Below are 16,069 nucleotides of genomic sequence, written 5' to 3'. Positions count from 1 at the left end.
ATGCTCTTTAGTTGGGAAAGATGATGGCCATGGAGTATGATTAAAATTTATACATCTGAATAATTTGAACAGAAAAAATGTAGACCTATTTAGCTGTGGTCAATAACAGACCTAGAAGGCACCTGTTCAATAATTACTTGGAAGAAAAGTAAGACAAAGTGCTTATATATACAGTAATAGGAACATTTACAAAATTATTAACCAGAGATGATATAGTTTAAATGTATTATTTAGTGTAAGAGGGGTCCAGAAAACAGATAAATTATGAACCTATGGTAATTTATGGAATTCTATTAAGAGTAGTAGATGTCCTTTCCTATCTTTAACTTTCCAAATGAATGAAATAGCATATGATTGTGTATAGCGCTGTGTTTTGGCACAGAGTAAACTCTCAACCGTTCATTGAGATAAATTGAAATTGGGGGGATTGATACTGTATGCTTCCACAAAACATTCCTTGGGGCTTCTGCCAGATGTGTTCTGAACAAATGAGACAGTGCTATGCCCCAGCATGGCAATTCTTATGTTTCATGTTGTCAATTTCAGGTTGCTCCCTGAAAAAAGATACCTTGTTAAGGTAGGTAAAAAAAAAAAAATACTCATGGCTTAACTGGGTACTTACAATGGGTATATTTTATTATATGTAAATTCTATTTCAATAAAGAAAAATATATACATGACTTTTGTGAACAGCTGAATAAAAGATGTTGGTAGTGAACTGATAAATATATTCACCAAAGGTGTCTTTGTGTTGCAATCAGTAAGACTTGTCTGAATTTGGTATTAAGTTAGTCTTCTCATTTTCTTGTTTTCTTAAGTTTTAGGGCAGGAGAACATACTGAGGATAGTGTAAAAAAACCTGATTTTTGAAATACATTGAGATTATGTTGTGGTGGAAATGCTTATTTTTCTGAATATTAATTGACCTGAAAGAATAATATGCCAATATTGTCTATAGAAGTGCTAATCTCATTAGTTTTTTAACTGTTACAGAGAGTTTCAGACACAAACACATACAAAGCCAATTCATTATTGGTTACAGAAATAAGTGAGGTTAAAGCAAATCTTCTAAACATAAGACTTTTTATTTTCCTAAATTGAATTATTGGCGTAACATTGATTAATAAAATTATATAGGTTTCAAGTATACAATTCTATAATACATCATCTGTACACTGTATTTTGTGTTCACCACCCCAAGTCAAGTCTCCTTCCATCACCATTTATCCTCCCTTTACCCTCTTCAACCTATCCCATCCTCCTTTCCCTTTGGTAATCACTATACTGTTGTCTGTGTCTATGTCTATGAGTTTTTTTGTTTGTTTGTTTGTTCTTTGCTCAGTCCCTTCAGCAACATAAAATTTTGTTAACAAACTACCTTAATGCTGCAACCAACTAACTCAGTCCCAAATATGAAGTAATTTAGATTAATAGTTGAGATTTATGTTTTCCAGTATTCTATTTAAATGGAGATAAGGAAGGAAGTTTACATCTAGTGTTCTCTCCCCAAAATCAACTAGAAAAGTAGGAAATTCCTTTGCTCCTAGACTTATTTACTCTTTCCCTTACTCTTTGCCATACAACCTTTGACTAATGAATGTCTATATTCTAGAATTGTAAGACTTATTTTTTACCCTCAGTCATTAAAATCCTGTGCTTACTTGTTTTAAATGTAATTTATAATTTGAGTATAATTTTGACTGGTTTTCTTTTTTCAACTTTTATTTAGAACAAACTTTTCCCACAAGCTATTTCTTATTTAGAGAAGACTTTTCAGGTTCGCAGACCTGCAGGCACTATCTTACTTAGCAGGTATGTATGTCACATTAAACTCAGATCATTTTTTTGTCATTTAGTACTCTGCCCTCCCCATTCTAACCAGTATGGCAAATTATTAAATTTATACTAGAATATTTTATTATGCCTTTTCTTACACACTAACATGTAGATATTTTAAAAGAATATAAAAGCATCTGTTGGGTGATCACTCTCCTGATTTTCTGTTACATGGTGACCTACTAGATCTTTTCTTAAGGTGTAGTTGTTCTCTCCCTCACATGCTCCATTCCCTTTCTCCCTCCTTTGTTTCTCATGAGTATTAGCTTTATGAAATATTTGGGTACTTGAAAACCCAGATCAGGAGAATTTCCCATGAAACCAAAATTCTTTCTTAGTCAGTTTCTTTCCTCTTTTTTAAAAATATATTTTATTGATTATGCTATTACAGTTGCCCCATTTCCCCCATTCTCTCCCCTCCACCCTGCACACCCTCTCCCACCCACATTCCTCCACTTTAGTTCATGTCCATGTGTCATAAGTTCTTTAGTTTCTACATTTCCCATACTATTCTTGCCCTCCCCCTGTCTATTTTTTCTGCCTACCATCTATGCTACTTATTCTCTATATCTTTTCCCCCCTCTCTCCTCCTCCCACTCCCCTGTTGCTAACCCTCCATGTGATCTCCATTTCTGTGGTTCTGTTACTGTTCTAGTTGTTTGCCTAGTTTGTTTTTGTTTTGTTTTTGTTTTAGGTGTGGTTATTAATAATTGTGAGTTTGCTGTCATTTTACTGTACATGCTTTTTTATCTTCTTTTTCTTAGATAAGTCCCTTTAACATTTCATATAATAAGGGCTTGGTGATGATGAACTCCTTTCACTTGACCTTATCTGAGAAGCACTTTATCTGCCCTTCCATTCTAAATGAAAGCTCTGCTGGATAGATTAATCTTGGATGTAGATCCTTGCCTTTCATGACTTGGAATACTTCTTTCCAGCCCCCTTTCTTGCCTACGAGGTCTCTTTTGAGAAATCAGCTGACAGTCTGATGGGAACTCCTTTGTAGGTACCTATCTCCTTATCTCTTGCTGCTTCTAGGATTCTCTGTTTAATTTTAATCTTGGCTAATGTAATTATGATGTGCCTTGGTGTGTTCCTCCTTGGGTCCAACCTCTTTGGGACTCTCTGAGCTTCCTGGACTTCCTGGAAATCTATTTCCTTTGCCAGATTGGGGAAGTTCTCCTTTATTGTTTTTTAAAGTAACGTTTCCACTTCTTGCTCTTCCTCTTCCCCTTCTGGTACCCCTATAATTCAGATGTTGGAATGTTTAAAGATGTCCTGGAGGTCCCTAAGCCTCTCCTAATTTTTTTGAATTCTTGTTTCTTCATTCTTTTCTGTTTGGATGTTCCTTTCTTCCTTCTGATCCACTCCATTGATCTGAGTTCCAGAGTCCTTCCCATCACTATTGGTTCCCTGTACATTTTCCTTTATTTCACTTAACGTAACCTTCATTTTTTCATCTAATTTGTGACCAAATTCAACCAATTTTGTGAGTATCCTGATCACCAGTGCTTTGAACTGTGCATCTGATGGGTTTGCTATCTCTTCATTGCTTAGTTGTATTTTTTCTGGAGCTTTGATCTATTCTTTTGTTTGGACGATTTCTTTTTTTGTCGACATGCCTATAACGTAGTGAGGGGTGGAGCCTTAGGTGTTCACTGGGGTGGGGTAACAGGTTTCTTGGTTGTAACACTGTATGTGGGGAAGGGGTCTGAGAGGGAACAATGGCTCTTACTCTACTCTTTGCTAGATTTCAATCCATTCCACTGCTTCACCCAAGCAAATTGGGCCTTTCTGGTGCTGATTCCTGAGTGGGTGGATTTGTGTAGGTTCTAGGACCCTGTGGGTCTCTCCAACAAACTGTCCTGTGAGGCTGGGAGTTTTTCCCACTGCCGCCTCAACTCCCACAGGCGTTTTCAATCGATGTTTTGAGGCTTTATTTCCTGGCGCTGGAGTCGTGGGTTGTGTGGTCTGTCTTGCTCCCCAGTTTCACCTGGTTTATCTGCGTGTGAATGTGGGACTGCCAGGCCTGCCACCCAGCTTGTGCGCTGTGCCTCTCCACAATCCTCTGCCTTGCTGGGTCAGCCCACCACCACCCCGTGTGCCTCAGTTCCAGCAGTCACCACATTTTTTTGCCACGACCCTTCTCCACCCAGCCTCCCAACTCCACCCCTCCTACAGGTCTGGATGAATGTGTCTACTTTAACTCCTTGGTTGTTGGATTTCCATACATTCAATTTTCTGTCAGTTCTGGTTGTTTTTTTGTTTCTAAATTTTTGTTGTCCTTATTTTGGTTATGGGAGGAGGCACAGTGTGTCTACGTACGTCTCCATCTTGGCTGAAAGTCTCTTAGTCACTTTCTAATTATAAATTTACTAATATAGTAGTTACTAGTTGTTTTTTAAATGTCTTTCACTGATGTGAACTATTCTTTCCTTTTTTTTTTGTATTAAACTTTGATGTTCAAATGAACTGAAGACAATGTGCAACAAACCAATACCTACGGAAGGAAAATGACCCCCATAGATACTGTACGGGAGAATGTGCACAGCATACAAAATGTGGCCCAGTTATAGTGCCTGAAGAGCACCTCCAGGTAATTCAGCTTGCTCTTGCAATGTTTTTATTCTTAGAATAAACATAGTGGAAATTTTGAATCTGTGTCAAGAAAGTTTTAGACTTAAAAGCTTCATTCTTCTACCCAAAGTAATCAGTTAAGTATACTGATTTTATTCCTTCATTGGTTTTAAAATGAATTTAATGATATTTTCTTTCCTTTTTAAAATTTTTTAAGTTTATGTCTGGGACTGCTTAATCAGTTCAGCTTAGACCTTTGTCTTTATCCCCTAAAACATCCTTTAGCCCGTATATACCCCAAAACTTATGAAGGGCAATTTGACATTATCTCTTATAATTAAAAAAAATCTATGCTTCAACCCAACCTAGAAATATATTCCATAAAAACACATAACTATGTACTATATGTACAAGGATATTTTTTGTAAAACTATAAATATGACTCTCTTTTTATCTTGCTTGTGACCTGTACTCACTCTGTGTATTGGCATGCTCACTCTGGCCCAGAGCATGTGATCATGTGAGTCTAGCAGCTGCTGGAGCCCACAGCAGGTGATATGGGTTCCAAAGGACTAAGCTGTAATATGAAGCAAAAAGTGGGGACATAGGCTTTTGTTTTGGCCCTGATGAAAACAATGTTGGACCTTTTTCCATGGTGGAATGGACAGAGAGGGGACACAGGGGCAGCCTTCTACATGAGTAAACCTTGTTACCACACCACAGTCTCCCTGAATGGGTCCTGGAAATGCTTTCCATGTGATCCCATGGAAGAGCCTGATTTCTACCTATACATTTCATGAGCCAGCAGGAGGGAGGGGATCTTTGGTTTGTGAATATAACAAGGATGCCAGCTTGTCCAACATTGCAATCCTGTAGACATTGTATCTGCTGCCTCCAAGGGACAGCTCACTGACCTGAATTTTGCAAAATTCCTCCTCCATGTATGAAGACTTTCCTACCTTTTTACTCCTTTATTCCTTTAACAGATAGAAAGATCCTCTGAGCCTGGGGATAGACAGAACTACACCCTTTGACAGTAAAAAACAGCTACAGAAGATGAGACCTGCATCCACTTACCCTTGTAAGATTACAAGGCTCAGGGTCTTCAGGGGGGGATGTTAACATAGGTAGTTAGCTAATTATTAATAAGGAAAGTGGTGCAAAGGGAATTAGATATTGAGCTTAACAAACTGGTGTGCATAAGCCTGTTTGCTTCACCAGGGGGCTATAGCTTCACACAGTAGGGCATCATAGCCTTGCTCCACCAAGGTGGTTAACACTCCTTTCATCTACTCTGGTACTGTATTGCTAGGGGCGCAAAAGCAGATGCTTTACCATAGAGGTCTGACAGTCTAACCAGAGGGTGAACCCATCAACAATCCCATGAAAGCTTGGGAAGTTCATTAGTTATTTTGGAAAAGCACCTGAGCCCCAGATAATATAATCCCAAGGGAACAAAGATATTCTTTCAATCTCTCTTGCTTGTGACCTGCACTTGCCACCTGTGTGTGCGCGCTTTCTCGCTTGAGTGTGTGCAATCCCGTGAGTCTAGCAGCTACCAGGGCCCACAACAGGTGGTGTGGGCTCCAGAAGACTAAGCTTTATTTTTCTTTAAGATTTTATTTATTTATTTTTAGAGAGAGGGAAGAGAGGATGAGAGGGAGAGAAATATCAATATGTCATTGCCTCTCATGTGCCCCCTACTGGGAACCTAGCCTGCAGCCTAGGCATGTACCCTGACTGGGAATCAAACTGGTAACTCTTTGGTTTGCAGGCTGGTGTTCAGTCCACTTAGCCACACCAGCTAGAGCAAGGACTAAGCTTAATATGAAGTAAAAACTCTGGACATTGGCTTTTGTTTTTGCCCGGCTAAAGACAAGGTTTGACTTTTTCCATGGCTGAATGGATGGAGAAGGAACACAGGGGCAACCTTCCACATGACTAAATCTTGTTGCCACACCACAAACACTAAAATACACTATAAATATGCCTGTATTGGTATTAGTTAAATTATAGTCTAACCATATAATGGAATACTAGTAGCTCTTGAAGAATGAAGTAGATCTCTATATACTGACTTGGAAAGATATTTAAACTCTTAAATGAAAAAAAAAGTTTTAAGTCAGTATATGTAGTTAGCCTATTTTATTTTAAAATTATTCAATTATTCAGCTTTCAGTAAAGCTGAAATAAAAATAATTTTAAAAAAGATACATTCATATAATAAAAAATTATGAGACTTTCTGGAGGTATACACATACTAAAAAATCTGGACACATACCAAAATGTGCATTTCTTTAAGAGTTGTACTGTGCAGGGCTTTTCTTTGATACAGTATGTATTTTTGTAATGTTCAGATTTTTCATAGTAAGTATATATTATATCAAAAAAGATAAAAATTTAAATGTGTATACTAGAATACAGTTTATTATACCTTTGAAAATATGATTATTGCTATATTTTATATGTTGGACTGTGTTCTCACATTACCTATAGAAAATGAATACATGACTAAACATTGATTTGTAACCAAAGTTAAGCATTTGTTTAGATGAAGTTTACTTTGTAATTTTTTTCTTTTTAACATTTTTTTAATTATTGTTCAAGTACAGTTTTCTGCCTTTTCCCCCACCCCTCCTCACCTCCCTCCCCTGTTTCTGTTTCTACCCCCCCTCATTATTGTCCAGTGTCCTTTATAATTGTTCCTGCAAACCCTTCACCCTTCTCCTCTATAATCCCCTCCCCTCTCCCCTCTGGTCACTGTCAGCCTGTTCTCAATTTCAGTGTCTTTGGTTATATTTTGTGTGCTTGTTTGTTTTGTTGATTAGGTTCCAGTTAACAGTGAGATCATATGGTATTTGTGTAATTTTTTTCTTAAGGTATTTCAAGCTCAGTAAATGGTTTTAGACCCCTATGTATTGGCACTAAAACAACTAACTTACTTTTTTTCTCAAATTCCTTTAGTGTATAAAGGTTTGTAGGGACCCATTTAAAAATTGAAACAGCCCTGGATGGTGTGGCTCTGTAGATTGAGTGCTGGCCTGCAAACCAAAGGGTCACCGGTTTGATTCCCAGTCAGGGCACATGCCTGGGTTGTGGGCCAGGTCCCCAGTATGGGATGTGTGAGAGGCAACCACACATTGATGTTTCTCTCCCTCTCTTTCTCCCTCCCTTCACTTCTGTCTAAAATTTAATAAATAAAATTTTAAATAAAAATTAAAGCAACTTGTTAATTACATATCCATCTCTTTCCCAAGACATTAAAGACAGTTCCTACACATTTTAAAACATATATCTTTGCTTTGGTTCGAAGGCGGTTTTTGTTTCTTTTTAGTTACTTTGGCTTCTCTAGATTCTGCTTTCTACTTATCTTCTTGAGAGACCTGTGTTTTTTTGTTGTTGTTGTTGTTGTTAAGTAAATGAGTGATCATGGAAAAGCTTTAAAATCACAACTTTTAGTAACATCAACTACTAATAGGTTAAAGTAATTGAATTAAAAAATATTTGTTAGAGAAGCAAGAATAAACAATGGAATGAAACGGGCATTTCTGATTTTTCTCTCTTTGCAAGCATCACTTATGCCTAAAAAAATCACAATTTATTGATTTTTTTATTTACAATTTGAAGATTATGGTTGTTTAGGAACTTTTTAAATAAAAGAAGTTCTCTAAAAACAGACATTACAAGGACAAAGTAAGATTTGCTTAGAAAGCTAGAAACAAGGGTAACATTACACAATGACTAACCTTTTTACCATATGTACTTCTGTATTTAAATTTTTTTTAGATATATGAATTATTTATAATAGGAAATATATTAAATAAAACCTTTTTTATTAAGTTTGAAATAACTATAGATTTGTCAGAAGTTGCAAAAAAAAATGTGTAAGGGGCATGCTTTCCCTGGGCAGCAGATATCTCGAAAATGTACCCCTTGTCCTGCTCGACTCCCCTTGGGCACATACAGACCAATGTTTCTAGAAGGAAAATGGAGCAAGAAGCCCAGTCAAAAGGGCAGCCCTCTGATCAAGGTCCTGTGACTTTCTGTATCAGGAGCCTCCTTCTCCAGACATAGCAGATACTAACATATCTGTGTCTACTGATGGTACAATAAGCACCTCACAGATTCCAGCTTTGGAACAAGGGCCCCTGGTGAGACCAAACTTACTGCTTTTGAAGTTGTCAAAATCCGTCAGTACACAAAAGATACTTACACTATGAAAAAGGTTATTGTAGGGGAGCTTTGCCCACAGAGCCCTTGTCTGCCGCAAATGAGAATAAGTCTACCAAGACATGATCTGCTTGGGGAGGAAAGGTGGCCGATCTCTCAAAGGAGAAGGGCCAGGAGCCTGTTCTTCAATGGGCTTTTATTGGGTTCAATTTGCACAGGAGTACAGGTAAAGCTCATCAATCATTGTGAGGCAGTAAGGATCAAACAATAGATAACATACAAAAAACTACGAGGGCTTATTCTGAGTCAGGGTCAGTTAGCTAAGGGGCTATTAAACTTTGGGAAACAAACTCATTTCCAGCTTGGACCCTTATCAGAAAACTGAGGGCATTCTTAGCAAAGTGGGTTTCACAGGATTTTATGTATTCTTTCTTAGGCTTGATAACCCTGGGGAACCCACCCTTTCCAGCCTAGGGCTGCACCACCCTCTGTCATTGTTTCAGGCTTAAGTCAGGTGGGGAACTAAGGCAGCCAAGAGATTAGGAGGCTTCTTGCAGACAGAATGGGGACTCAGGCTATGTTAAAGCCAAGGGGCGAGAGTCTATCACTCCCTTTTTCTATAGCCCCCCAAATCCTTCCCTGGGGGCCCCTTCATGACTGTGCCTGCCTTAGGTCATCCCACCCTTGTGGAATCTTACCCGTCATTGGCTAACTGATCAGGCTTGGGGCCAAGCAGGGTGAAGTAAAGTGGGCAGAGGCGGTACTCCCACCAAGGAGATAAGCTTTGTCTCCTTAGTGGCTTATGGTCCCAAGGTCTCTCACTCATGGCTAAGGCCATGGGTAGTTACAGGTTCTGAAACTAGGTGTGCCATTCCCAACAGGTTATATTTTATCTTGGCCAATATATTATGAATAAACAATTATATGATGAGAAGGAACAATTATGTATTGTTCAAATGATCTAAGGGGATTTGTTTGGAGGGTCAAGTTTCTCTGGAAGAACATAGGAGAATATATACAATGATCTACAGAAACTTGGTAGTAGTCAATCAGCAGGAACCATCAAATTCAGGCACATCTGTGAGTGAAAACAGGTGTGGCTTTGAAGATAGGAGTGATGAAAAAACCCTGTGCAAGAGCTGCAGGAAGTGAAACCTTCATCTTCGACTTGTTTTCTGGACCATCTCCGTCATCTAGATGGAGAAGAATTAGTGAGACAGAAAAAAACTTGGATGAATTACCTGGGGAACATCAAAGAAAGTGCCACAAATCTAATAGTATTTCCTTTTCCTTTGATGAAAGCCTTGCTCTGTGGGTAATAAAGGAGATATGCTGTGAAAGAAGCAGTAGCAGTGGGTCAACAGGAACTCCATCAAACCTAGATCTTGATATTGGTGTAAGTGAACCATCAGGTGATAGGTTGGATCAAGAGTAAGTTTCAGATAGATTCAGTGTAGAATTTGAAGTTGTAAGGTTATAATCTGAAGTTTCAATTCAGATTATAACCTTAGCAAAGAAAGACAAGAACTTTCAGATGAAGACAATGAAGTATATCAAGTTACTGTGTTTCAGGCAGGGGAGAGTGATACAAATTAATTTGAAGATGATCCTAAAATGTTCTTAGCCAACTATTAGAAGTATCTTGCATGCAATGAAATGAACCCTCCCCTTTCATCACATTGTGGGCTCTTTGTGAGAATTGGCTTCCTGAAGACAAAGGCCAAGAAAATGGGAACGTGCCTGAGAAGATCAAACTAGAAAGCATAAGCAGGAGAGGGTTTTGATGTCCCTGATTGTAAAGGAAAAAAAATATATATGTATACATATGTGTGTGTGTATGTGTGTGTGTGTGTGTGTGTGTATGATGATTTCCAAGAATCATGTGTTGAAGAAAATGAAAAGATCACATGAGCCTCCCAATCTCCCAGAATGAGGATTATTCTCAGCCATCACCTTCTAGTAGCATCATTTATAGCAGCCAAGAAGATATCAAAGAGTTTGAGAGAGAAGAAACAAAAGACCAAGAAGAAAGTGTGGACTCTCATTTTTCAATAATGCCATCAAACCTTGTGTGATTTGAATTTGCCAAGGCCAACCTAAAAATGGTTGCATTGTCATGGCAAAAAAGGACATCTTAGGGCATACTTTCTTTACATATGCAAAGAAGAAATTAAAAAAAAAAAAAGCCTTGCCCAGTATGTAGACAACCAATTGAAATGATTGTGCTAATTTATTTCTACTAGTTGATCTACCTATAAAAGTAGATTTATAAGTTTCTAACTATATATATCTAAACATTTAGACATGAAGTTTGATATTTTTACAGGTACCAAAGCAAGAAGGTATCTTAGAGCATAATAGATTTGTGTTGTGTAATTTACCAGCTTTGGGAGACAGAATAAATATTTTCTTTAGGGAAATTTCACTTCTGTTTATATTTTATATTTGGGTTTTAATGAAATCTGAATTTAACATATAGCTCATCCTTTGTTCTTGCCCCTCATTTTAAATAATTTCCACTTTCTCTTAAAGAAGTATCTTACCTTTTTAAAAAGTAACTTTAAGTAGGACTTTTAAATATAACTTACTTAGTACCTTTCATGTAAGAAGAAAAGTTTATGTGAAAGATGTGATATTTAAATTTTAGATATTCTTAAACTTTTGATCCTTAGTTTCTCTACTTTTCAGAACCTCTTTAAATACTCTTTCCAGATAAAAAAGAAATTGGTAGCTTTAATTACTGTGTGGGTAAAAATCTTATTATCTCAGCTTCTTTAGTATAATAAAGGATAGGTGGTTTGAGAAGTTATTGAGAATAACCATCATTTACCCATAAACAAAACTTTAAGACTCCCCAGTACAATTTGGACTTGTTCTAGGCATCTTATAGACTCTCTCCCATGCCTAATTTCAGGATTTAGTGCAATCTATTGTTTAAGTTGAGAAATTCTAAGACTTTGAAGTGCCTTCATGGTCTGGGTTTCATGATTCTTTTGATTGTTACCTAAGTTTCAGACCTTTGCTTAAGGCCAGTTTTAGAAACCAGGGACTTTACAAAGACTAAATGAGAAATTTAATCAACAGAAGGACTGTTTGTTATTAAACTAGCTGCAAGTATCATAACTTTGCTGTAAAATTGTCTAAAAATTTTGCATCACCTTTCTCTAAGAATGATAGTGTCAGAACATAGGGTTCTAAGATAGCTCAAACTGTATAGATCAACATCTTGATTTATATTTAAATATGAATCTTCAGCAAACCAGTGAAAGTGATCACTTTGATTGAAGGTCCCAGTGTTTTACTCCCATGTATGACAGTTGTACACACTCAGGTATGGACAATAAAAGCAGCTCAACTACATTTAGAAGGATAATTTCCCACGGCAGGTTTGTGCCAGTTACTAATGTTACATTGTATTAAACTTTAAAAACAAAAAGCATACTCATGACTTACCTGTGTACACATATGTTAAGTACAAAGCAAATGGCTGAAGTGATTATTTCCTTGGCCAAAGAGTGATCCTCAAATACAGTAAAGCTTTATTAATGTGGGATTTATAATATTTTAAGTAGAATTAATCATTTCTGAGGAGAGTTTGTAGTTAAAATGACATGAATACTGTACATTCAGGGTATGTTAATGCAACAGTTATTCTATTTACAGAACATTTAGATCTGTGCAAATAATCTCATTAGGCATGCATATACATTACTAATGTAGTCTTGATTGTCTAAAGTTTTGGTTTGGTATACTTAAATGTGTTGATTTATGAATAAATGATTTACTAAATATTTTTAAAAATGTATAAGGAGGTCCCTTTTATAAGTTTCACATAGTTTCAGGGTTTAAAACCTTTTATATTTCTACACTGGCTGGTGTGGCTCAGTGGATTGAGCACCAGCCTGCAAACTGAAAGGTCACCAGTTCGATTCCCAGGCATGGCACATGCCTGGGTTGCTGGCCAGGTCTCCAGCTGGGGTGTGCAAGAGCCAACCAGTCCATGTATTTCTCACATGTTGATGTCTTTCTCCCTCTCTTTCTCCCTACCTTTCTCTAAAAATAAAAATAAATAAATCTAAAATAAATACAATCTTAAAAAATATTTTATATTTCTTTTTTCCATCCTGTTTAGCTGCCCTTTATAAATAGCAATTGTTTGTTTGGATTAAGATTATATATTTATGATGATTTTACATAAAGTAGAAATTTTAGTAAAATAAATTCAAAATTAGAGACAACAAGTGAATAGAGGGCGGTATGGATTTTGATAAAATTTGAGGGATACATAAAAATTATGTGTATTCACAGTCTGGATTCTCTATAAATTGAAAGTCTCCACAGCTAACTTTGTCTTGGTCTGATTTTCTGTTGCCCACCACGAGCACAGCAATGCAGGGTCTGCCGTGGGGGTAAGTGGCCCTGTGGAGCCGTGGGTGTGCCTGACCAAGAGGGCGTCCAGGATGCTGACTTTGTTCTTTATGTTGGTGCTCTGGCCACTGAGAGGTGCAGCCATGAAAACATCATCTCTTATGCAGCCTATTGTCAGCAGGAAGCAAAAATGGACAGGTAAACTTTACATGAAACTTACTTCCCAAGATCTAGTATGGGAACTCTTAATACAAACTACATGTGTTTAGAATACAAGAAGTTTACATCTTCCAGATTGCCTTCAGTACTAAGAAACAGCACACTGCCTGGATGGGGATGGGGTGGGGAGTGGCAGAATCGGGTTATAGGATTTTATATATATGGTAATATCAGTACCAACTCCAAAGAAAAAGTCTACTGTCAAGAGAATTTTCTTTGGCAGTAAATACCTTTCTGAGGAAAGAATTTGAACTTAAATTTTAGCAATTCTGTGCTAAGCTGTAAGATATTAAAAATAACTTCATTTATTATAATTGTCATATCATTTGATATGTGCTCTTAGCTAAATTATCATTTAAAAATTAAAGTCCTTTTTTAATTTATAAAAGGTTTCTAAAAGATATTTCCAGTGGAGCAGCCTTGAAATGAAAAGTTATTGTATATCCAGTAGATAAACAAATCAATTAAAGGCAGTAGAAATTTCAATCTCAGCATAGACTATGTAGCATTCTCAAATCTAGGAGAGCTAATGTGATCAATTCATGTGTATATAGGGATCATTGCTGAGGTCCTGAATATTCATGTGTCTGTCAAAAGACTTGCTGGCTTTAAAGAATTGCTTTAGTTGTATTGACATATAATTTATTTAAGGAAAAACAATTATTTGTTGAACCAAATAGTCATACAAAGAATACACTGATAGGTGCTTCAGAATTATACTGTCAATACTGATGGTGGTAAGGAAGTCAAAATCAGCATCATGTATTAGGAAAAGTAAACTGTAACCATGATACTACATAATTGTTGATCCATGAAGTTAGCTCAAAAATCTTTAGTTTCTGAATGTTCAAAAAGCTTATAGTTAAATATTGAATGTATGTTTTACTAAAGAAAGTACTATATGTTTTTCAGGTATGTAAGTAATATTGTTTAGTAAAAAGTATATATATTTAAGAGTATTCCTTTTTTCCTGAGAAGCTGTCATCAAATTTGTGATAGTTTATAATTAATGGTGCTTTGGTATCAAGGAAAAGTGGTGGTATTTGAGGTGTGAAATGAATGGTAAAATAAGTTACTTGATAAAATGTGATAGTTTCTTAAAGTAAATGACTTTAAGAAATATATCTTCATAATAGTAATACTATAAAATCATGGTTCTTTATCTTAATTTGAGCCAAATGGATTGAACACACACATACACACAATATCTCATTTTGAATACACTGTTGAATGTCAAAAGAACATTGTGAAACAGTGTATATGTGATTCCATATTTGTTTTCAAACTCTCTCTCTATATTTGAATGTGTTAAGGGAAAAGTCAGAAATAAATAGTATTACCAACCATCCCATTGCCCAAGACTACCTTGTTTTTGCACTGAAAGTCCCATGTCCTGGGGAACCTCTCAGTCCTAGCAAACCAGGATGGCTGGTCACCCTAAAAATAAAGTACTCCACATCATTGATAGCAGTTATCTCTGATAGTGGAATTTAGTGGAGGTAGACTGTACAACAAGAAATTTTCATTTTTTTCCTTATATATTTCTTTTTTAGTAATTGATTTTAGAGAGAAAAGAGCAAGAGAAGGGTTAGGGAGGGGAGGGGAAGGGAGGGGAGGAGCATCAATTTGTTGTTCCACTTATGCATTAAGTGGTTGCTTCTTGTATGTGTGCTGGCTGTGGATCAAATCCACAACCTTGCCATATCAAGACAACGCTCTTGACCAACTGAGGGACCCAGCCAGGGCCCTTTGTATATTTCTATTTTATTTGTATATATACTTTTTGCAATGAGCTTTTATTACTTTTTTATATAAAAGACATTCTAAAGTGAACATGTTATTAGGAACAGAATGGCTTCCCTAGGGAAGTGGAGGGAAGGATATAAAATCCCATGTTGAGATGGGTCTAGATCAGTGATTTCAACCTTTTTCACTTCATTGCACACATAAACTAATTACTAAAATTCTGCAGCACACCAAAAATATATTTTTTGCTGATCTGATGAAAAGGTATAATTTTGATTGATTTACTGAAAAAAGTAATAGTAATTAGCTACCTTTTTTGCTCCAAAGTGACTTTTTATATATAGTTATATATAAGGATTTCTGGTACCAAGAATTAACCAATCAGATAGAACCTTACTATGTGAAGTGACCCAATAAGATGCAACTCTATTATGTGACTTAATATATTTATGGTTCAAGACAGGGCACTCATGCAGTGGCCAGGTAGCTCAGTTGGTTAGAGCATCAAACTGATACGCCAAGGATATGGGTTTAATCCCTGGTCAGGGCACATAAGAGAAGCAATCAGTGAATGTATAAATAAATGGAACAACAAATTGATGTTTCTTTCTTTCTCCCCCATTCCTCTCTCTCTCAATTAAAAAAAAAAAAAAGACAGGGCTTTCACACTGGGCAGCTATTATTGTGTTGGCTGCCCTTATTAATTTGACAAGCTTAGGGAAAAGAGGTCAGTGTTCCAGGAAAGGAGTGGGTGGAGGTGGAAAAGGGGATGGGGGGATAAATGATAATGGAAAATATACAATTAAAAATGAATTATTAAAAAAATTCGTGCGGCACACCAGTGTGCCACAGCACACCAGCACCCTGGTCTAGATAATGCGGATATCTAATAATGTTTAAAGTACCTAAAATATCTAATTGTCTTTTGATGAAGAAAATCCAGCATGGCAGTTGTCACACAGATGAGAATCCCATAGCCCAGAAGTGCATTTCAGTTTCAGTGCTGTGCTGTTATGTTTGCTTAAAGCACTTTAACATTTGGTTCACTTTGATATAAAAGAGTAGCTGAAAGAATAAATGTTCTCTGTGTCAGTGAATATGAAGCTATTCATCTATGTCTTCTCATAGCTGGGGAAAGATTGTGGTTTCTTCT

General features: G+C 36.6%; 1 protein-coding gene across 2 annotated transcripts in view; it reads left to right on the top strand.

Moving 5' to 3' along the window:
• The window catches only part of LMLN (leishmanolysin like peptidase), an 82,321-nt gene that overhangs the window by 14,649 nt on the left and 51,603 nt on the right, over positions 1-16,069 (top strand). For both annotated transcript variants that reach the window (XM_045852013.1, XM_045852012.1), the window contains exons 3-6: positions 547-577; positions 1,730-1,812; positions 4,315-4,432; positions 12,971-13,149. In XM_045852013.1, coding sequence (XP_045707969.1) covers positions 547-577; positions 1,730-1,812; positions 4,315-4,432; positions 12,971-13,149 — 411 coding nt within the window. The remainder of the gene's footprint in view (positions 1-546; positions 578-1,729; positions 1,813-4,314; positions 4,433-12,970; positions 13,150-16,069) is intronic.

Source organism: Phyllostomus hastatus, unplaced genomic scaffold, assembly GCF_019186645.2.
Source record: "Phyllostomus hastatus isolate PE091 unplaced genomic scaffold, TTU_PhHast_1.1 phas_contig_86, whole genome shotgun sequence".
In the NCBI taxonomy this organism is placed as follows: Eukaryota; Metazoa; Chordata; class Mammalia; order Chiroptera; family Phyllostomidae; genus Phyllostomus; species Phyllostomus hastatus.
The sequence above is the reverse complement of the archived record's forward strand: the minus strand, read 5'-3'. Positions and strand labels throughout refer to the sequence as shown.